General features: G+C 34.6%; 1 protein-coding gene across 1 annotated transcript; it reads left to right on the top strand.

The window, feature by feature from the left end:
• Window positions 1-141: 141 nt before the first annotated feature.
• On the top strand, window positions 142-24,460 carry LOC140156150 (ubiquitin domain-containing protein 2-like). Its single transcript, XM_072179210.1, is given in 4 exon segments — window positions 142-309; window positions 21,932-22,082; window positions 22,084-22,166; window positions 22,755-24,460. Coding segments are annotated over 4 exon segments (693 nt in total). The 5' UTR covers window positions 142-233; the 3' UTR covers window positions 23,138-24,460.
• The last annotated feature ends 382 nt before the right edge of the window (window positions 24,461-24,842 follow it).

Consider the following 24,842-nt stretch of genomic DNA (forward strand, 5'->3'; position numbering starts at 1 on the left):
CAATTCAGTGGTATATTACTACTCTTATAACTTTTCAAAAGTTATTCTTAAAGAAAATTTTAATTTTAGGGCTTAATATGTGTTAAAGAAACCACAAAATTGGGTACATGACGTCATCAGTAAATCCCAAAACAGGTCATTGCCGACCGTCACAACAAAGTATTGTATTGATCACATCGTAAATGGGTGCGAAATCGTCTTATTTTTCATCCCTCTGAGATCTGAGGGTAATAATGGGTGGCTGCCTAAGCTCGTCGAATGATGGGGGAAGTATGCGGGGAGATTCTACGGATGGAACCCTTGGTTCAAGTAAGAAAATGCGATTTGTTTTTTGAACAAAACATGAAAAAAATTACTCGGACTGTCAATGACTGTCATGCATGACTGTGTGTCAGTTTCACTGTTTTCCCTCTGACATCATGTCTGACATGTCATGCATGCATGTAGACATCATGACATTATAATGATAATAAAATAATGATTTTGATTGTGTTTACAATACCATTGTCTATCACACAGTGAAAGACAATGGTATACATGATGTATGTGATGTGAACAAATTTTTATTATTTTAATCTTTCCGGGCCTAGGCCAGAGTAGGCCAGCACCCCTGAGTCAGTGAGCAGTGTTCGATTTACCTGGATTCGCATCGCAAAATGCGAGTCATTTTTTACAAACTGCTACTCCACTACACAGACCAGTAGCAAAAAATGCGATCCCAAAAAATTGGGGGAAAATGCCTACTTGCGATCGTGAACCACGCTGATCAGCCCTCGAATTAAGGATCTGAAGGGGCACGGCAACTTTTTTAGGGCAAGTTGATAATTGCCGTGGATTTTCACTGAAAAGGCAAGGCAGCACGGCAATTTGTAATATTTCAAAAGGGCATCAAGGCAACTGTTGAAAATTTGAGAAGGGCACCAAGGCAATTTTTCAAAAGCGAATAGATGCATTACCGTCAGCTGAATTCGACACCAAAGTAAAATTCGACTCTCAACTTTACACTAAAACTAACCCGATTGCTTAAAAAACCTGCTTTATAATACAGTTTAATTTACTTAAATTTTGCGATCCCTAATTCTGAGCTGCAAAACTGACTCGAAATGTAGCGATGAAACAGCTGTAACTTTGGTAATAATATTGATCAAATTCGCCGGGATAAAATCTATTTCGTGCAAAACATATCTAGAGATGGGCTCACATGTACAAGATAAGGCGATACCGGAAGGGTATCGCCATCGGTTTGCAATGAGAAGTCAATGTTTGATAATCGAGAGAACAATTGATTTGCCCAGCGCTCAGATTTTGTTCACAACACGAGGTCGAGGAAGCTATAGAAAAAACTAACAGCGTTTCTGATTGGTCGATAGTACGTTGAAGGTATTTCTCTGACCAATCGAGAAAATGAAGTGAGATTTCTAGTAACCAGATAATGTATAGCCGATGTGATTGGCTGAATATGTAAGCTTACGTAGGGGTAATGAATATTAATTCACAACAAACTATTGTGTATACTGTGATTGATAGCTGGGTTATGATGCTCAAAATAGCGATCATGTTCAAGATTTTCGATTTAATTTTCCACAATTTTGCTGGGATTTAACCAGTACTTGTTAATGATTTTATAATGAAGTGGCAGGGCTGGCCGGCTAGGGCACCCACGGCATATAGGGGCACGGCAAGTGACTGCCGTCGGTAAAGGACATATTTTGAGGGCATTGCGGCAATGGGGGTGGGCACCCACGGCAATATGCCGTCGGTGCCGTGGGTTAATTCGAGGGCTGACGCTGATATACCATCATTTGCAAGTTACCATTTGTCGAAGTCAAAAATGTTTCCATAAATTCTATTTCCAAGAAAATAATCCACAAAAATATGACCCAAAAGTCCCTAAATCGTGATGTTTACGCCATTAAACTAAATACAGTATCCTCCCTTGTATGCAAATTTTGTGTTGTGTTACAAACTTCCATGTATTACCAGATAACTAAAAACGTGCATATTAATTTTATGACGTCATAGAAGTAGCACTGTTTATATGGTGTATAGTTCAGTGGTGAGATGGAAATATCGTGTGTCCTTGGTGACAATCTTCCAAAATTATACAAAATTTTTAGGATTTCATAGATTCCTCACATTATTTTAATGTGTTACGTTCACTGCCGGCTTATCTTCTTAATAAAACTATGAAATCACACCATCAGGCGAAGTTTTACCATAACTCTTAGACTAGTTAGAGTCCTTTTATTCCTCTCTCCATCCTCTCTCCTCTTTTCTCCCATTCCATAGTTTTACGACATCACGGTCGGACATTTCATTCAAAAGTGAATTACAATAATAAAATACATTCGCAATCATGGCGCTTCGCAAATCTGCGGACATAGCGCCACGCCACAGCATACTAGTTTGAGCGCATATTGCAATTAATCGCGCATTGATAACATTACTACATGACACTCCCGAACTCCTATATGATTGTGTCAATCATCTCAAAAATGCACATTTAAATCGCGTTAAATTTACATCTTTTTGTGTGCATAAATATAATTTCATGCAATTTGTTTTTAATGCACGTTTTAATTCATTAGGCCGTGTAAAATTAATATTTTGGTTCTCGCCCCTCCCTCCTCAATTTCTGGGATTTGTCAGATTTTTTTTTTTTTTTTTTTTTTTTTTTTTTTAGACTTTGGAATGATTTATGAAATCTTCATACATATAAATTAGTTTATTAGAGAACAAGCATCACTTCCAAGTCTTTTTGTGGTACTCTAGGGGGATTATCACTCAGAATCTCACATTTGAAAAAAAAAAAAAAAGGGCCTCATCGTTTCCTCGAGCACTGTTGGAGAAGACCGAAAACTACTGACAATGCTAATTTTACATTGGAAAAAAAAAAAAAAAAAAAAAAAAACACCTCCCTCCCTCATCAATTCATGAAAATCCTCTGGACGAGAACCAAAACATTAATTTTATACGGCCTTATATAAAATATTCTCCAAACGTACATTTGCCATAAATACAAATAAAATTTATGTGATAAATTTCTTCTCCAATGATAATCTCACTAGTTTCCATTTCTCCAGAACATAATGAATTAAGTTATACATGTCCATGTTTATATGGAAATGTCGCTTGACTAATTGCGCCTATAGCTGCAATACCAAACGCTTGTCCAGAAATTTAAATTCATCATGAAATCCTGATCAATACGCACATTTTGTGATAAAATCTTATTTTAAACACAACAGTTTTTTGACGACCATATTATAATACTTTATCCCTTCATTTCAATTTTTAAAGAAATGTCGACTGATTGACTTCATGCACTACTGCTGCAATCCCAAACGCTAAATCGCTTATTACAACAATCCAATAAAAAATCTTACACACATTTTTGTACTCTGGCTTGAGTTTTTGCATGTGAAATAATGCACACATTTGTCCATGTGCATGATAATACTAAATTAAAACAATATAATGTTTCATTGCTGTTTATCTTTGTTTTTAAACGCAATTATGCTTTACACAACAAAACATTTTTGAATGCCACAAAGATTGACGTGCATAGCCTTAGGCCTACATCTCTATTAAACATGATATATATATGCAACATTTAATTTTGATATGTGCATACACATTTCGTTGTACGTACCTTTCATTTGTGCACGTACATTTGCAATATTTATAATACTTGCTTCACTATCGCACAATCCTCATTTAAATTTTATAATATATTACTGATCATTTTCATCTGTGAAAATATGAACATCTCTTGATTGTCTTCAAGTAAAAAGGCCAACAGTCAAAATATCATACCAAATGTCTGGTCATTTAGCAAGGAATCCAAGCAGGCTAAAACCTGAAGACAGCCTCTCGTAATCCATTTTCCACATCAATCTGCCACACCGATGCGTAGATCATGTAGACAACACTGCCACTGTCATGAAAACACGATTCACCCGTCTTTTTCCAGAAGAACACAAATCAGCAATATATTCCAACGATGAAAATGCATCAAATCTCACAATTGTGGTATTTGAACGGAATTGATGTGATACAGTCACGAAGCTATCTGTTTTCTTCTCTTCTTTCTTCTGTAGCGAAGCTATCTGATACTGTGACGCTCTCTTCTTTCTTCCAATTCGGGCTTCCAATACAACAGTTAAGCTGGTTTCATACTTTCTTCTTATGGCTAGCTCACTGAAGGTTTCTTCTTCAAAGCTGAACTATGATCGACTTTGATACCTTCTTTGTCGATTTTCAAGTATCGTTCTTCGAAAACTTTGTTGATGTTTTCTTTGGTAATTTTCCAGTTTCTTTCTTCTAAAACTTCGTTGATGTTTTCTTGGTGATTTCTTTGAGTCTTTCTTAGGCTATTTCTTGGAAATGGCGTACCTGTAGATTTACTTTTTCCGCTGCCACCATGTTACGTTCACTGCCGGCTTATCTTCTTAATAAAACTATGAAATCACACCATCAGGCGAAGTTTTACCATAACTCTTAGACTAGTTAGAGTCCTTTTATTCCTCTCTCCATCCTCTCTCCTCTTTTCTCCCATTCCATAGTTTTACGACATCACGGTCGGACATTTCATTCAAAAGTGAATTACAATAATAAAATACATTCGCAATCATGGCGCTTCGCAAATCTGCGGACATAGCGCATACGCCGCTGCATACTAGTTTGAGCGCATATTGCAATTAATCGCGCATTGATAACATTACTACATGACATAATGCTTCAGCTAATAAATTAGTGAGTTTCCTCTACTCAAAAATGTAGGACTTCTCTTGATTACTGAAGGAAAATTTGCGTTTAGAAAGGGCACACGATCATCAGCTTAGGAAGTTTAGGTGCCGAATTTTGAACCACATTCGATCTGCAACACTGCAGTTGCATAACATTTTTTTAAGCATGAGTACTGGGATTGAGTAATCTGTGAGAAGATAAGAAAATACAAAAAAATCTATAAAATATGGTGAAAACAAACTGCTACTCAAAATTTTGGAATTGCTACTCAAATCTGAAAGTGAGTAGCAATTTTTGCTACACACAAAAATAGATGATCATATTTTGAGAATGGGTTGATCAATTACTGGTAGCCATCATGGCCACCAAAAACAGCTCACAGCTGACAAATAGTGCATTTACAATTTCAAATGAGTAGTACCAGTCTTAAACATCAATTGTTTAATCATTTAAAAGGGCTGTATTGACCACCCCTACTACATACACCAGGTGTTCATAATTGGATAATGGCATTTTTTACGATCTAATATAAAGACTTTGACAACTTGTAAACAGGTTTGAATCTAATGTTAATTCAATGCATTGAAATCGAATTGAATTGAAATGAATTTTGGGCGATTTTCATTTCAATGCATTGGAATTGAATTGGAATCAAAATGAGTGGGCTTGGGCATGAATTGAATTGGATTGGAATTGAAATCATCGTGAGCAATGAAGAATTGAATTGGATTGGAATTGAAATCATGTTGAGTGATGACGAATGAAGTGGAATTGAAATGAAATTCTGCTTTGATTTCAATTCAGCATTTCAATTCACAAGCAGATGTCTGTGATTCCAGATCACTCCTTTCAAAACATGATAAATAAAAAGAAACAGTAGTCACCATAAACTGGTACAAAACATAAACATAAAGTGTTACAAAACATATTGCAACTAAGTATTCTAGAAAGCTTTCATTTAAAAATGATAGCATAAAATACATATATATTGAAGAAAATTAAAAGTATGATATCATTTCTCATACTTTTTGAGATTTTTTTGGAGTTCTTCTTCAGAAGAATATCTCGTCATGTGGAAAAATTATAGGTTCTAAAGATCTACATGTATGTTCAACACTAATATCTTCTAATACTGTATGGTGCAAATTTCCAATGTTTTAAATTGCTTGACATGATCAATAATGTGAGTATGAGATCACCCCAACTTGCCAAATATCTCAAACTTTTGGCACTAATATAAGGCCCCTATTTTTCTCAAGCTCCTAATTTTTATGCTCAAAAGTCATTGTACATTTGAACAAATTGTGAGAAAAACCATTAAGAAAATGCTAAATATCTTTGACAGCTTTTTTCACACTTTTTCAAAAGTACAAAGATTTTGGGTGTAAAATCTTAGGAGGAGCAGGAGACAAGTAGGGGCTATCTATAATAGTATCAAAACCCTGATTTTGACATCTTTGAGGTCAGTATGGGGACAGGGTCCCATTATCGATTGTACCACACACCTTAAGTTTAAAAAATAATGTGCATGTGGACAAGAAGTTAAGACAAATATTAAGAAGTCAGTCACCTAAGAAGTTCCAAAGTTTCATAAAATAGGACCCAGAGGTCAATGATCACTGCATTGTTTAAATGTGAAAAGTGGGTCGATCCTTCATGTAATTATTTCGAGTAAGCTAATCCTAACTCTAACCCTAATCTTAACCCTAACCCTAATCCTAACCCTAAACTAACCCTAATTTCGTGTAAAATTACATGAAGGAATAACCGAAAAGTGAGTTCACATAAACAATAAAGTATCTTCTGCTGAAATGCTGTGTTGTGACAAGTAGTGTACTTGATTTTGACGTTGTGTTGCCGACTCAAGTGTTTTAAAATTGGTAGTAAAACATGCACTGCAAAAACAGTGTCTAGATATTAAACACCATATATTCTATACACCATCTTGTCCTCGATTTGTAAACATGTCTAAATTCTAAACATGTTTAGTAATTTGATGCCTTGGGTTTAAATACTAAACACTTGATGTTTTGAAGTTTGACATTTGTGTTTAGATTTAACATGTGTTTACAAATTGAAGAGAAAAAAAGTTTGATCTCTAGAGACAGTTTTGCAGTGTGCCTTTGGTCAATTAACATAAACTGCAACTGTATTGGAATTGGAATTGAATTGGAATTGAAATGAATGCTCAGAATTGAATTGAAATTGATTAGCTGTTAATTTCACTGCATTGGATTGGAATTGAATTGAAATGATTTTGAAAATGAAAAATTGAATTGGAATCGAATTGAATTAATTCTAAAGCAAGGTGGATTGAATTGGAATTGAATAGCAAGACTCCAGGTGTAGAAAGAATTGAATCGGAATAGAATTGAAATAAATTTTCTGGAGTGAAATAACAATATTTGAATCTTAGAAATAGAAATAAGGTCAATAAGATCAAATTTTATGGGTGCTATTGGTGACAGATATGGTGCTTGGCTGGCCTGGTCACCAGGCTGCGACAAATCGCCTGTCCGATAGCCCGGGACAATCACATTTTTTGTCGGGCAATTAAAACTCTGAAGAGCTGTGCCCGATCGGGCAAGTCTAAATTTAAACCAATTAAAGCTTGATGATTTAAAATGGAGTATTTCTGTCCAACTTGGCGTGTTCACTGAAGTAAAAAAAACGTCAAAACAAAGAAGAAAACTTCTTGAAATGGAATCAAATTTCGCTAGGCACTCGTATTCCACACCAGACTTGCAGATATGCTAATGAACATCATGCCGTTACGTGACGTATTGGAAAATTGGCCAATTATAGAACCTGTTTCGTGCAAATATCATGACGTCAATGACGTCAGCTGGCCATGTATTTGCATATGATTGAGATTGAGATGTACTAGTGGTTGGCGAAATACGTAAATCGCCGTGACTTTACTGACAAAATTTCACATAAAATACACATTATTTTCCCATGTAAGAAACAAACAGTGAAATAATTGAATGAAATGTTCATTTTTTATGCATTTCATGAATACTCATTTATTTATCAACTTAACTGAGAAAAGTATTGGATTTCCGTAAGAATGAAACTGCCAAATTCGGCACACTTACGGTACTATGCACTGCACTGCATGATGAGTACGGTATGTGACTTTGTCGACAATTGTTGCCGGGAATATGGGTTAATTTCGGGCAATTTCGGGCAACCAATTTTTGGATATTGCCTGCCCGATCCGGCAAGCTAAAAAATAAAATTTGTCGCGGCCTGCTGGTCACCAATTACGGCCCTTTAAGAGCAGCACATTTTATCATGGAAGCCAATCAATCCATGATGTGCAGCATATCTGAAATGGTGGTCAGAAGTGCATAATAATTGAGATGGGTTTTGGTAGGCTTAAACATGAATTCTTCAATTTCTTATACATGTATATATGCATAGTTTGTCTTCAAAAATAGTTAAATTTTAAAAGTACCGTAGTCATTCCAATAAGTGCTGGGCGCTTAACAAAGTCATTTTGGGTGGGCGCTTATTTTTTACATTGTTTTAGTCATCAATCACCGTCTGAAAGTATTTAGTTAGTGCGCCCTCATAAAATTGAGGGCGCACTAACTGTAAGTAAAGATGGCGACCCTGGCGACCGCCAGTAAAAAATACGAATTTGAGACAGAATGACCTAAAACTTAGCCTTTTAAAGGCATTTGCAGGTGGTTACTTTGAAGTATATTTAATATCTATACATCTGCCCACTATGAAATAGCGTCAGAATTTAATTTTGGTGCACATTTTGGATACTTTTGATGTTCAATTTCCCATGCCTGCATGTAAACTCACTCGACAGGTAAGCTTAAGGAAGTATTTTGACAACATTGGATGGGCGGTTAATAATTTCATATTGTGTTTGTTGCAAAGTCGCTGGGTGGGCGCTTATTGGGGCATGGGCGGTTATTGGAACGAATACGGTATACATGTAAGTTTGCTTTCCTGAATCAATCCAAATTTGGAGATAATTGTGTTTCAACACGGTGTCAACACCTGATGCACAAAATGCTGTAACAACCTGTTGTAGTTCTCATCTCATTGATTTAATTTCTTAAAGAAAAGTTGATCTCTTGATAAAGGAAGGTCTTTTCTATGAACTGGCCAATCAGGAAAGAGTTTGGATAATGTTTTCTAGTGGAATAAGGCATTTCTTGAAACACCCTGCTTTACATTGTAGGCCAAACATGTACATTATATGTAATTGTGTACCATTTATTAGCTACGATGGGACTTGCGTGGAGCTGTGTTTGCATCTAGACAATACATGGGTGAGTGCACACACACAGTGAAAGGAACTGTTCAGCAAATGTGTTGACAGTGGACATCCCTACTAAAATACAAGAAAAAAACCACACAAACAACAGGTGCCATTGGTATTCAATATTTAATTTTAAGAAATACAGAAAAAAATTCCAACTGTCCACCAAAACTATCCATGCATCAAAGAAAACTTTCAAATTGAATTTGTTCTACGGTACAATCCTTTGATGTGTGTATGATTGTCCCGCATGCCATGTAGTTTTGTACGTACTGTGTTCAGAGCCGGATTTACCTTTTTGATGGCCCTGTCGAGGGCCAGGCCAAAGTTGAGGCCCCAAGTATACCGTGAGGAAGACATGTATGCACGCTCAATAGCCTAGTTTTGGTAGTAAAGATCGACAGTGGCGGTTACAATTTAGAGGGAGACAAGCATAGATTTAACATTTGTGATCAAAGAACAAAAATTTCAATTTCAGACTGTTTAAACCCCAAACGAAAGTGGATTGGCATAATGGGCTAGTGCGCGCTTCGCGCCCAAAACGTTGCAATTTCGGTCCAATACTGTACATGATGTTTTTCAGGCTAAAAAGGAAGATGCACAGGGCAATTTGAGGGTCCTGGGCCCGCACCGTCCATCCGTCCATCTCGCCTACCACGCATGAGGTCCCGAGATCAATTCCCACTCCCGGCTATAATTTTTTTTTCTTCACATTAATTTTGAATCCAAATTATTTACCGGTATATGAAAATGTATAAATTGCACAGGGAAATATATTTTGTGCATTTTTTTTTTCTGTAACGGGGCCAATAGAGCTAAAAACGCACCTTGGCTCGGGGAAAAATAATTGCGTCCAATGTCCAGGCAGTGTTACCGTCATATTGTCTGTTTTGTTTATGCTATTGGCTGTTGCCACATTGAATAATGTCGGCCACCATCGTCTGCATTATGGGTCCACGTTTTAATATGTAATGTTGGTGTTCATGGTCACATACTGAGTTCAAAGGTCATTTGAGGTCAACTTGTAAATAGGCTGAAAATACAAAATCTGGTCTCACATGAACAATTCAAATTTATCTAATTGCAACCAAACTTATGTGAGCTTTACTGAGATCAAAGGTGATTTGAGTTCAACTTGTAAAATTGGCTGAAATTGATAAAAAAAAAAAAAAAAAATGTTTCACATGAATATTTGTTAACTAGTGTAATGTTCACTACCCATATCTTAGATTTAGCTATCTGGGACCGCCGTCCTATTTTTTTTTACCCGGCAAAAGTATTATTGCAAAACAGGTGGTCGTGAAAGCAGGTGAGACTTGCGGTTTGAAAACAGCCTTGTTTTTTGTTTGTTTTGTGTGTGTGTGGGGGTGTGTGTGTGTGTCATCGTCTGTTGGATTTTAATATCATTACCTACTTTACACCACAGATCCTAGAAAGAACATGATCTGTGGAAATAGAAGGTTAATAAGTGTTTTGAGTCAGTGGTTTAATTAAATCATTAATCACCTAGCTTGAAATGATTAATACTGAATGGGAAATAAATTAATGTTGTGTGTATAGTCCCTCAGCTAGCATCGATTTAATCACCCCTCGGGTTCCAAAATTCTGACAGGGTCTATCTTATTCAGAATTTTCCACAGAATTCAAAAATCAATTTCTTACTCGCCAAAGCGCTGGCCATGGGGGTGAAAATTTCACTTTTTTACCAAAAACCTCCATTTTAAAAGGAAAATCCTCAAAATTAGTATTTTGATTATTTCACCAGTATTTGGTAAGCTATTGATGTCTTTTTGGTTTCAAACTAAAGCTACACAACTGTTCATGACAATCAATTTGTAATCTTTTTCATATAAGGTAATTTTAATATTGAAAAAAGACAAAATTTGGGCAAAAATCATGTTTTTTTACCATTTTTAATACTTTTTGGCTTTTCAAATGTTTTGAAATCTTTAATGTGACTTAAAACACAATTCTGTATGTTTAGCATAAGAGACAATATTCTTCTGATTACAAAAATGTCTTTTTCCAAAGAAATAGTGAATATAAAGGTAAGAAATGCATTTTTTACCAAAAACCTTCATTTTAAAGTAAAAATTCTAAAAATCGGTATTTTTCCCATTTGATCAGTATTTGGTGAGCTATTGATGTCTTTTTGGTGTCAAATTAAAGCTACGCAACTTTTCTTGACAATTATTTATAATTTTTTTCATATAAAGACATTTAAATGTTGAAAAAAGACAAAATTTGGGTTAAAATCATGTTTTTTTATCATTTTTATTAATTTTTGGTTTTTCAAATGTTTTGAAATATTTATGTCACTTTAAACACAATTCTGTATAATAAGCCTAAGCGACAATATTCTGCTGATTACAAAAATGTCTTTTTGTCAAAAAAAAATAGTGAATTTAAAGGTAAGAAATGCATTTTTTACCAAAAACCTTCATTTTAAAGTAAAAATTCTAAAAATCGGTATTTTGACCATTTGATCAGTATTTGGTGAGCTATTGATGTCTTTTTGGTGTCAAATTAAAGCTACGCAACTTTTCTTGACAATTACTTGTAATTTATTTCATATAAAGACATTTTAATGTTGAAAAAAGACAAAATTTGGGTTAAAATCATGTTTTTTTATCATTTTTATTAATTTTTGGTTTTTCAAATGTTTTGAAATATTTATGTCACTTTAAACACAATTCTGTATAATAAGCCTAAGCGACAATATTCTGCTGATTACAAAAATGTCTTTTTGTCAAAAAAAAATAGTGAATTTAAAGGTAAGAAATGCATTTTTACCAAAAACTTTCATTTTAAAGTAAAAATTCTAAAATTCGGTATTTTGACCATTTGATCAGTATTTGGTGAGCTATTGATGTCTTTTTGGTGTCAAATTAAAGCTACGCAACTTTTCTTGACAATTATTTATAATTCTTTTCATATAAAGACATTTTAATGTTGAAAAAAGACAAAATTTGGGTAAAAATCATGTTTTTTTTATCATTTTAATTAATTTTTGTTTTTTCAAATGTTTTGAAATATTTATGTCACTTTAAACACAATTCTGTATAATAAGCCTAAGCGACAATATTCTGCTGATTACAAAAATGTCTTTTTGTAAAAAAAAAAGTGAATTTAAAGATAAGAAAAGCATTTTTTTACCAAAAACCTTCATTTTAAAGTAAAAATTCTAAAAATCGGTATTTTGACCATTTGATCAGTATTTGGTGAGCTATTGATGTCTTTTTGGTGTCAAATTAAAGCTACGCAACTTTTCTTGACAATTATTTATAATTCTTTTCATATAAAGACATTTTAATGTTGAAAAAAGACAAAATTTGGGTAAAAATCATGTTTTTTTTATCATTTTAATTAATTTTGTTTTTTCAAATGTTTTGAAATATTTATGTCACTTTAAACACAATTCTGTATAATAACCCTAAACGAAAAAATTCTGCTGATTAAAAAAAAGTCTTTTTGTAAAAAAAAAAGTGAATTTAAAGATAAGAAAAGCATTTTTTTACCAAAAACCTTCATTTTAAAGTAAAAATTCTAAAAATCGGTATTTTGACCATTTGATCAGTATTTGGTGAGCTATGGATGTCTTTTTGGTGTCAAATTAAAGCTACGCAACTTGTAATTTATTTCATATAAAGTCATTTTAATGTTGAAAAAAGACAAAATTTGGGTAAAATCATGTTTTTTTATCATTTTAATTAATTTTTGGTTTTTCAAATGTTTTGAAATATTTATGTCAATTGAAACACAATTCTGTATAATAAGCCTAATAAGCATAAAAGACAATATTTTGCTGATTTGACCACTTCCTTTTTTTTCATGAAAATAGTAAGTGCGATTTGTTTACCAAAAACACCCACTAAAAAAATTCTAAAAATCAGTATTGTGACCATTTTATCAATATTTGGTGAGCTATTGATGTGTTTTTGGTGTCCAGTTAAAGCCATGTAACTGCTCATCACAATCAATTGTAATCTTTTTCACATGAAGCACAAAATTGGGCAACTTCATGGTTTTTACCATTTTAAGGGATCTAAAATGAGCGTTTATTGCTTTTCGACAGTATTTTTTGTGGGACATGAGAGCACCTAAGACCTATCGAATTGTATTCTGAATACGAAGCATGTCTTTCTGATATCAAATAATTTTCATTTTTTGAAAATCATAATATAATACAAATTTTATGACAAATTATAAAAATTTGATATTTTTCAAATTTTGATATATAACAGTCCTCGAAGTAAATTATATAAATCTAATGATATATTCTTAAAGTGTATGTAGCAGGGAGGAAAAGCCGACGGTCAATTGAAAATTTTACCTTTCATATTGAAGATATGGATTTTTTCCCAAAATGACCTAATTTTTTTTGGTGTTTTGGGAAAAAAATCCATATCTTCTATAATGAAAAGGTCAAAATTTTCAATTGATCGTCGGCTTTTCATCCCACCTACATACACTTTAAGTATAAATCATCAGATTTATAAAGTTTACTTCAAGTACTGTTAAATATCAAAAATATCAATTTTAATGATTTGCCATAAAATGTGTATTAAATTGCTAATTTCAAAAATCAAAATTATTTGATATCAGAATGACATTCTTCGTATTCAGAATGCAATTCGATATGTCTGATGTGCTCTAATGTCCCAAAATAAATACTGTCCAAACGCTCATACCCCAGCCCTTAATCACTTTTGTTTCTTAATGTTTTTGAAACATTTAATGTGACTTGAAACATAACTCTGTATGTTTACCGTAAGAGGAATATTCTTTTGATTGCAAACATATCTTTTTTTTTTGCAAAGGTGAGAAATGCATTTTTTAACCAAACACCCTCATTTAAAAGGAAAATGCTCAATATCGTTATTTTGACAATTTTATCTCTATCTTGCGGACGCAAGATTGACGTCCTTTGCCACACAGTCAATGTAGTTGAATGGTCTTCTTCCTCTACATGTTCAGTAGAAGCCTCATACAGATGACATCTGAAATTATTTGGTCTTTTGCTCGGTAGCAGTGGCCTGCAAATCTGGCTCGCCGTGAGCAAGGATGGAGGACACCTGTGGAACACCATCGTAGATCTCGGCTTTGGTTTTATGTTCACGCCAGGATATATTTCGAACCCTCATCAACAGCCGGGTGTAGGTACCATCAAGACGGTCCTGAAGATCTTTCTTCATTGTCCAGGTCTCACTTCCATATAAGAGGATACTCTCTATGCAGGCTCTAAAGAAGGCAAGCTTCGTATTTCTTGATATGTTGGACTGCCAGATGGTGTGCAGCTTGTTGCAAGCTTTGCTTTCCATGCTTGAGCTTTGCGAGTCAGAAATTCTTTCTTGCTGTCGGCAACAAATGAACCAAGATATTTAAAGTCCGACACCTCCTTGAGTTGTGTGCCATCCCGAGAAAGGATTGGAGTTGGGTTCTGTCTTCTTTGGCTGAAGCATCTTCTAAAGATGACAGAAGATCTTGGGCATCTCGTGATAACGTAGCTGTTAAAGCTATGTCTTCTGCGTAGTCAAGATCGGTTAGATACTTGTTCTTCTCTCTGCTCGTCTTATTGGGCATGATGTCAATCCCTTTGGACTTGTCAGTGTCTATCGACTGTCTGAGGAGATAGTCTACCACTATCACAAAAGGTAAGGGGCCAATGTGTCGCCCTGCAGGATTCCAGCAGTAGTGAGAAACTCTTCAGTTGGTCCATCACCTGTTTGTACAAAACTTGAAGGATTATCATACATTATTGCAATAGCATTCACAATCTCCTGAGGGATCCCATAATTACGAAGAATATGCAGCATGGCCTTCCGGTTAACACTGTCGAAAGCTTTTGAGATGTCAACAAACACAATATATGCCTGCTTGTTTGAGATTTTTTAAAAGCTCTTCTATTATCCTTCTAAGGGCTAGAATCTGTGGTGTGGTTGATCTACCCTTGCGAAAACCATCTGTAGGCTATTTGGTAAGCTATTGATGTCTCTTTGGTGTCAGATGAAAGCCATATAATTGTTCCTGGCAATACATTTGTAATATTTTGGATTATGAAGTACTTAATCTAACTACCAAGTGAAAAGTCTATTATACCTTAGAATAATTTGACAAGGGCAAACTAAAAATCATGGATTTTACTGTAGAAACCAATTGGGAGCTTCACCTGCATCAACCCTTGTTCTTCTCTCTGCTCGTCTTATTGGACATGATGTCAATCCCTTTGGACTTGTCAGTGTCTATACTCATTTGTGGTCAAATTTTTTCTCTCATCTAAAAATGACCGGTATTGGTTAAAAATGTATTTTTTACCTTTACCTTCACCATTCACATGAAAAAAGATATATTTAGAATCAGAAGAGTGTGCTCTCTTAGGTTAATCCAACAAAGTTATGTTTAAGTCACGTTAAAGATTTCAAACAATCAAAATTCAATAAAAATGTCAAAGAAACGTGACTTTTGCCCAAAGTAAAAGCACTTCATAATGCAAAATCTTACAAATGTATAGCCAGTAACAGTTATATGGCTTCCATTCGACACCAAAAAGATATCAATAGGTTACCAAATACAAACAAAATGGTCTAAATAATGATATTTAGAATTATCCTTTTAAATAAGAGCTTTGGTTAAAAATAAATGCATTACACCCATTCACGATTTTTTAAAAAGATAATGTTTGTTATCAAAGAATATTGCCGCTCACGCTAAACATACACATTAAATGTTTCAAAACATTAGAAAAAACAAAAATGATTAAAAATTGTAAAAAAAACAAACATAATTTTTGTACTTCATGTGAAAAAGATTACAAATTGACTGTCATGAACAGTTACATGGCTTTAACTTGACACCAAAAAGACATCAATAGCTCACCAAATACTGATAAAATGGTCACAATACCGATTTTTAGATATTTTTTAAATGGGGGTTTTTGGTTAAAAAATACATTTCTCACCTTTTGATTTACTATTTTCATGAAAAAAGACATTTTTGTAAACAGAAGATTATTGTCTCTTAGGCTTATCATACAGAATTGTGTTTTAAGTCACTTAAATATTTCAAAACATTTGAAAAAACAAAATAATAAAAATGATAAAAAAAACATGATTTTTGCCCATATTTTGTCTTTTTTCAACATTAAAATGACTTTATATGAAAAAAATTATAAATAATTGTCAAGAGATGTTGCGTAGCTTTAATTTGACACCAAAAAGACATCAATAGCTCACCAAATACTGATCAAATGGTCAAAATACCGATTTTTAGAATTTTTACTTTAAAATGAAGGTTTTTGGTAAAAAAGGCATTTCTTACCTTTAAATTCACTATTTTTTTTTGACAAAAAGACATTTTTGTAATCAGCAGAATATTGTCGCTTAGGCTTATTATACAGAATTGTGTTTAAAGTGACATAAATATTTCAAAACATTTAAAAACCCAAAATTTAATAAAAATGATAAAAAAACATGATTTTTACCCAAATTTTGTCTTTTTTCAACATTAAAATGTCTTTATATGAAAAAAATTATAAATAATTGTCAAATAAAGTTGTGTAGCTTTAATATGACACCAAAAAGACATCAATAGCTCACCAAATACTGATTAAATGGTCAAAATACTGATTTTTAGAATTTTTACTTTAAAATGAAGGTTTTTGGTAAAAAATGCATTTCTTACCTTTAAATTCACTATTTTTTTCGAAAAAGACATTTTTGTAATCAGAAGAATATTGTCTCTTAGGCTAAACATACAGAATTGTGTTTTAAGTCACATTAAAGATTTCAAAACATTTGAAAAGCCAAAAGTATTAAAATGGTAAAAAACATGATTTTTGCCCAAATTTTTTCTTTTTTCAATATTAAAATTACCTTATATGAAAAAGATTACAAATTGATTGTCATGAACAGTTGTGTAGCTTCAGTTTGACACCAAAAAGACATCAATAGCTTACCAAATACTGATGAAATAATCAAAATACTAATTTTGAGGATTTTCCTTTTAAAATGGAGGTTTTGGTAAAAAGTGAAATTTTCACCCCATGGCCAGCGCTTTGGCGAGTAAGAAATTGATTTTTGAATTTTGTGGAAAATTCTGAATAAGATAGACCCTGTCAGAATTTTGGAACCCGAGGGGTGATTAAATCGATGCTAGCTGAGGGACTAGTAGTAGTGATAGACTGTGAATATGGTGAATGATGCAAATTAATGTGGAGGTGGTAAAATAATGATTAATTTATTGACTCATCAGAAGTGTGTGCAAAGCTGCTTATTTTTAGAATCATTAAAGGGGCTCCAGTAGGCTCGGAAATTAGTGGGCTATATTTATATACAAATGTAGCTCCTGTGAAATGTTTTATGTGAAAAAAGCTGGCCCAGCTGTATGCCACTTTTCCCCTGTCTAGTGGCTACTGGCTTCATGATCCAATTGATGTTAATTTTAGTGCTGTAATCGATTGTCGTAAGTATCGATAGTCGGAAAATACATAGACTTCCGACATGTCGAAACACTCAATGTCAGTATCGATACACAAACGACATGGCACACATGCTTAGATTATCTCAAATCAGGTCTCAAATTACCGTCAAATACTCAAATTACCGTCTCCCAATTCCACTTTCGTTTGTTTGATGCATGATCCATGTAGTTTTAGCTGTTAGGCTTCAATACACTTGTTGTTAACTTGTTTCTGGAACTTACTGATAATAAAATTGGTAAACTCAAATCCGTGTTTCAAACTGCGTGAGTATCGATAATTAGTATCGACATGTCGGATGTTTGCCTCCCGACATATCGATACCCAGAAAGCTTATCGATTACAGCACTAGTTAATTTATGCATTCTGAATACGAGGAATGTCCTTCTGATATCAAATAATTTTGATTTTTTTGTTAAATTTGCAATATAATACAAATTTGATGGCAAATTATTAAAATTTGATATTATTTGATATTTAACAGTCCTCAAAAATGTTAGGTCTTTTTTTAAAATAATCTTCATCTGATCAATACGAAAAGTAATTTTTTTTTTTTTTTTTAAATAGGCTAATAGTTGGTTTTCCTTTCAGCTACATATTAAAAAGTACATATCATTAAATTTATAAAGTTTACTTACTTTTAGGACTGTTAAATATCAAAAATATCAATTTTTAATAATTTGCCATACATTTGTTATTATAACACAAATTTCAAAAAATCAAGGACATCCCTCGTACCCAGAATGTTATTCAATATGTCTGATGTGCTCTCATGTCCCAGAAAAATATGCAAACGTTGCTATCCAAACCCTTAATATTGTGGTTTTTAATATTGTTCATTTATTTGCAATTGGCATACAATGACTCTTCTTATTTAGGACAAGACAGTTTGTCCAAAGCTTTCCTCATGGCCAAGCACATATGTTTAGAATCAATGACTCATGTCAAGTTCAAACACCCAATGTCATTGATGGTGTATAATTTTCACACAAAATATAAGGGAGGATACGATGTCACCTTTGTTATAATGAGATAGAGAGGATATTAGGATAAACCGTGATGATAAGGTGAAATATTGTCAATGGCATGTATCTTGACCTCAGTGGTTATCTGGATGTATGATATTGATATTCAGAGGAAAACATATTTAATGCTCTGACACCTCAATTGCATGCTCTAAAGCAAAGACATACATAAACGCTATGGTTATTGCATATATAGACGAATCCAACGAGCCAAGTCATGGTCAGGATTTGGTCGGCCATCTTTGGGTCCCCGCAACACCAAAAAGCCGCTTAAAAATCGATGTTAGATTCTTTTGTGTTTTAAACTGTCATCATTCTTTTGTCTATGTGTAACACGGGTGATAGAATGCAGTTTAAAATACCGGTACCCTCCAAGGCCGCATTATTTCACATTTTAGGTGAGGTTGAGCCAACGGGGACCCAACTTTGGCAGCCATTGAGGTATAGGAATGCGTGAAATTGGATTCGTCTATATGTACAACACTTAAAATACCATCTCTCATCAGTTCTATTACCTGATATTGAGTAATCTTTTGTTATCCCAATCATTTAGGCATTTAAAATCCATACATGTACGTACATGTACGCAAATCCAGATTTTTCACACAATCTGGCCAATGCTGAATCAACTTTCTTGGATTGTTATAATTAGAGGCATTTTTGAACATTTCAGGTCAGTTTTCAGAACCCTAGTGCCGGATTTACCAGAGGGCATGTGGGGCCAGGTCCAGGGGCCACAATCTGGGGAGGGAGGGGACCAACATTTTGAGAAGGAGAAAAATTACAAAAACATACACAATTTGTATATAAAAAAAAGAAGAGGAAGTTGGAATAAGTTGGACTGGTTTTATTGGCCTCATTAAAGTTGATAATTTCTGCATGTTTCATGTGCATTTCTGTTAAAGGGCAGGTCTATTGCAAAAATAAGTTTATCTCTATTCGAAGAGAATAATTATTACATTATAAGTTGATACTTGTTGCAATTTTTTGTGCGTATTTCTCCTGAAAAAGGACAAATTGTGTGGGTAAAGTTCAGCCTCGTGCGTGTTCTTCCCCGTTTGAAGCGTACATGTTCTCCCCGTTTGGCTGATGACGTAGGTAAATGAAGCGGACACTATACCCTGCTCCCATCATACAATCACAATCACTTTGACAAGTTTGACATTAGCAACAATGAGTTGTACTATCATTTACCATAACAATGCTGCATAACAATATGCACACTTTTGTTCTCATTTCAGGAACAAAGCCAACACAGTATTGTTATATGCGTTTGCTTTGTAATATTTCATCCAACTGAAACTATAATAACTACATGAGTTTGTGGTCTTAACACGGTTTATATGCTAGTCTCAGATGAAATTCTAAGCTCAAATTATGTATTTATTTTTAGGCCTAATATTTCTCATGATATTGATATACACTTGAATTGTAATATCACAATTTACTAATATATAAAAAAAGAACCGGCTGATTTTATCCATAGGTATACATGTAAAAACCATTAAATTTGCCATACTTTTTAGAGTTTTTTTTTCTGTGAACAACAACGGTTTACTATACGTTCTGTCCATTGAGAGCGTTTATAGTCCCTTTTCTCACAGCGGCACATCTCATTTCATGACGCCACCGTTTTTCTAGGCCAAATCTGTCTCGTTCGAAGGAACTCACAGCTTAAGTTGTTTTTTTGCGGAATATCAATTTTTAACGTCTTATTTTCTCAAAAAAGGAGTCATTTTCATTGTCCTTATAATATTAGCTTGCCAATGATATGATGTTGTCCGAGCAATAGACCTGCCCTTTAAAGTCATTGGATGCTCAAACTTCTTGCAAGAATTCTTGAAAAAAAACTTCTAAAGGTTAAACACTGGGGTTGGTAAGGGTGTGGTGTAATCAATTTGAAGAACCTAGGCTATTCATGTTGTTGTGTCCAGGAGCCAGCAAAAGGTAAATCAGGCCTTGACCAAGTGTTTAAAAAAATTATAAATATAAAAGATTAAAAAATTGTTTTTTAAAATTTATATGTACTGCCTTGGGCGGGATTATTCGGTTTGTTTTGGATAGCACAATTTCAATTAAAAATTTACATAGAGATTAGGATGCAAGTAAAGCGCCAATAATTGAATTTGCACATCCTATTCCCAACTGTACATAAATAATCATACAGACAGTAAGCATAGATAAGCATAGACTGTTAAACTTGCTTGACATTATTATGCTCATTGTGCTCATCAGCATGAGCTTCTTGCTTTTTTCTGCTACATTACCCATCACTGTAGTGTTTGGTAGATGATTTCTGAAGTGTGTCTGGCTAGTGGCTACATACATACAATGCATGAATGTACACGCTGCTGTGCATTGATTTATTTCATTCTGGTCATTTGAAGTTGATGATATCAGGTTCTGAACAATCCTACATGGATGTGAAAATATCAAATAAACTTTAAAATGTAAAAATCTTATTTTACAGTTTTTCGTTTATAATGGGCAACATTAGATTAAACCAGCTGAGACTGAGACTATGTTCACACATGTAAGAGTTGATTGATATCACCTTATTCTGAGTTGGCTGTACATTACCAGTCTGTTACTTATTTGTTGCATCAGTGATCATCAATATTACAGACTGGGGTGATCTGCCCAATAGTCTTTTAACTCATCACTACACTCATCTTAAGTTTCACACTGGAGGGCTATAATGAAACCTATCTGGGTTTTCAATTAATTGTGTATTAGGGAGATCTGTTTGTATCATTAAAGCACCGGATTTTATGGCTGGCGAGTATTTTTTTTTAAAATTCAGGTGATGAGCATATTGTTGACTGTTGAAAATGAATTGACATGTTTTTGTTTCTTTGTTGATCAGGCTAAATCTATCAATTGGCATCTGAGTATTGTAAACACCTTAGTAAATGTAAGCCTCGTTTAGTACAATCTTGGGTTAGACACTCATTGGGCAACAGAACTGATCGTATGTATTCCTGGCCAAAATATCTTTTTAAAATTCTAGGCAAGATGAAATGTTGGCAGGCAAGTTATGAATCGCAACAACAGGTCCATTCTGGGCTAGTGGGAAAGTTGGCAAAAAAAATAAAGCTTCATGAATGGGCCTTGGCTCCCACAACAATAATGTGTTGAGTCTGCTTATGTTTGGCATGGTGGATGGTTAGTTGTCTGGCTGTCCATCGGGATGTCTGAGCATAAGTGCTAAGAGTGCATAAACGCAATAACCAATGAACTTCAAACTTGGTAAGTTTAGGTGGTATTATAGGGTATGATGACCTATGGTGCTGTATAGTTTGGTGTTGAATTCTGCATACCATTACTTGTTGCCTAAATCTTATTATTTGAAAATGAAATTTATAAACCTGCTATTTATCTAACTTGTTTTTGCAGTGCCCCTAGGTCGAAATCAGCCGCTGAAACCAGAAAGTCCAAAATGGAAAAGTGATGTGCCACTTACAGATGGACAACTACGCAGCAAAAGAGATGAATTCTGGGAAACGGCACCAGCATATGAAGGCAGGAAGGAGATCTGGGATGCCCTGCGGGGCAGCACAGGCCATGGAAGGAGGCGACCATGTTTTAGCACAGGCAATAATTGATGGGGCTAGCATTTCATGTCCAAATGGTAAGATAGGACAAGATAGGATAAGATGCACACCTTTTCAGTAAATCCCTTAAGCCTTTGCGATTTAATGTCACAGTGATGCCGGACATCGTTAGCAAGCATCGTTTATGTGTACAGTGAATGAGCAGAAAAGATGTACAGATCAGCACAGTGAATGAGCAGAAAAGATGTAGGGATCGGTGTGACGTATGTATGTACAGTTAAATCACAAAGGCTTCAATGGTATTTTACCAAAAAGTTAAATTGCAAAGATTCACAGAGTATTCATACTCACAAGTTATTCCTGTTGTCCTTTATTCTCTGCCGTTAATAACATTGTTTACTGGTTCAAGCCTGGGCTCAAACACCTGTTCGTGAATTATGATATGCCATAGGCTTTGTGTTGTGATCATTTCGATCAGTAGTTTGAAACAAAGAAAGCATGAGACCGTTATCTAGCAACATTCATATTCTAACATGCACTACGCCAGCGAAATGAAATGAATCAATATTGTGAACATTTCATGCTGCCAAAATTTAGGATACTTTTCAAATTACAGTGATATTTTAGCCTAATTTATTTACTTTCTATTATCTACACCCATGCAGGTACACTAACAGATTGTTATGATGAACTAGGGAATCGATATGTACTACCTGTGTACTGTCTAAGCCAACCAATCAATATGGTGGAAGAGACTAGCGAGGCTGACCTGGCTGGTCAAGACCAGCCAGCCGTGGGTGGCGTGAATCCACTGTTAAATTTCGTTATCCACGGAAAGGACTTAAAATTGACAGTACGTACAACAGAGACAGTGTATCAAGTGAAGAGGCGGCTGCACGCTGAGCACAACATCGAGCCCAGCAGGCAGCGATGGTTCTTCTCAGGAAAACTTTTAACGGACAAAACTAAAATGGAGGATGCTAAAATTCCAAAAGGTTTTGTTGTGCAAGTTATAGTAGCTCAACCAAATCCCACCCCAGTTGATTGATGACAATGACGGGTCAAAGGTCATTTCTACTTGTGCCTTTTTATAGTGTATACTTCTGCATATATGTCAACTCTTAATGCCTTTTGACCCTCTCTTGTATTGTTTCACGACATAGCCACCAACCAAATACTTTTGAAATTTTCCTGTTCGGGCTTTATGGATTATTATATAGCCATCTTACAATCTGTGTGACAAATATGCGAAATTCTTCAGTGTTGAGATTTTGTATGCTAGTTGTACCAAGTTTTGTTCATTGAAGCCAAGCAACTACCAAGACTATTGCTGCATACCAGTGGAAACAAACCACATGCCACTTAGGCTGATTGCATGTACAGTGTATGTAGATCTGGACAATTGGAAGTTGCAAAAGTATTATGTTTGTTAAACAGGAAGATACATCCGACCTCACACACAAACTATTTAGGATGCAGTTCTCAGTGCACAAGCCCCTCAAGTAACAGCCAAGTGAAGGAACAGCAACACTCAGTGATATGCAAAATCCTGCAAATAAACACACTAGAATTAATTCTCTTTGTTGATTCTAGAAGGACAACATACATTGTAGTCATAATATTATTATAAAAGCTGAAAGACCCACTCTTTGTGTGTAATTTGTCAGCCAATGGGTATTTTGTATGTTTACCTTCATGTGCATTCCTGGATGCTTATTGTGGATGGATAAAATGTGCATGACTTTGTACCAGATAAGAGTCTACCAAGATGTCAATCAAGGCTTGACCCCTGGAACAAGTTGCCCATGTATAACAGGCATGGATTAAATGAAGCAATCTTTTTGTATCTGCTTTGCAGAGAAGAGGTGGCTGAACATACCATGTATTGTTATACTATTTGATTGAAATTGTTTTCTAAAAACTGTCAATAGCTATAGTGTAACTGAGGATGTCAATCAAATTGATAAGAAATGAAGATCTGTTTAGATCTCGGTGAATTTTTGACAAGACAATCAAAGTCTAACAAACCTGCAAGGTATCTCACTAACAGAAAAAGGCTGCATTGCAAAGTGTTCTTTGAAACATCTGGTGACTGTTTGATGTGGTTTGGAAAAGGGCTACATTTCAAGGTGTTTATCATCATCATCATCATCAATCAGCTGCTGTGCAGGCGTTTCCAATTTTCGTCCAGCAACTAATCACTGACAAGGTGTGAATATGGTTTGCTGAAGAGATATATCCTCATCCAGTATTAAGAATGCATAAGGTGTGTGCTGACCTGGTCATCAAAACAAATGGTTCCTCTTCAGGCAGATGGAGAATAGTCAATAGTCAAATTTGTGGAATCAATTTGACATATTAGGGAATAAATGTAAGTGCTTTTGTTTAGGAAGCTGACCCCCTTCCACATCCCTCTAATATTAGTTTGAAAAGTTGAAAATTCAAACCCGAAACCTAATTGGACTTTTTGCCCCCTTCTCCCCATAACGAAAAGGACTTTTATTTGTAGGAGGTCAGTTGTTTATGTGTAAACATGACGTCTCAAATTTGGGAGACAGCTGAAATAAGTTGATGTGACACAGGCAATGAGGTAGAACCAAAGAGAACCAACTCTGCCATGTTTGTGTGTCATTCATAGAGGGCAAATAGTGTACCTCCAGATTATTTCGCCATGCACCCGATAAACTTTGCATTATGCATCTAATATATATTGCTAATAACACATGCTTACATGCGCAGACCTTTGTAACACA

This window comes from Amphiura filiformis, chromosome 1, assembly GCF_039555335.1.
Source record: "Amphiura filiformis chromosome 1, Afil_fr2py, whole genome shotgun sequence".
In the NCBI taxonomy this organism is placed as follows: domain Eukaryota; kingdom Metazoa; phylum Echinodermata; class Ophiuroidea; order Amphilepidida; family Amphiuridae; genus Amphiura; species Amphiura filiformis.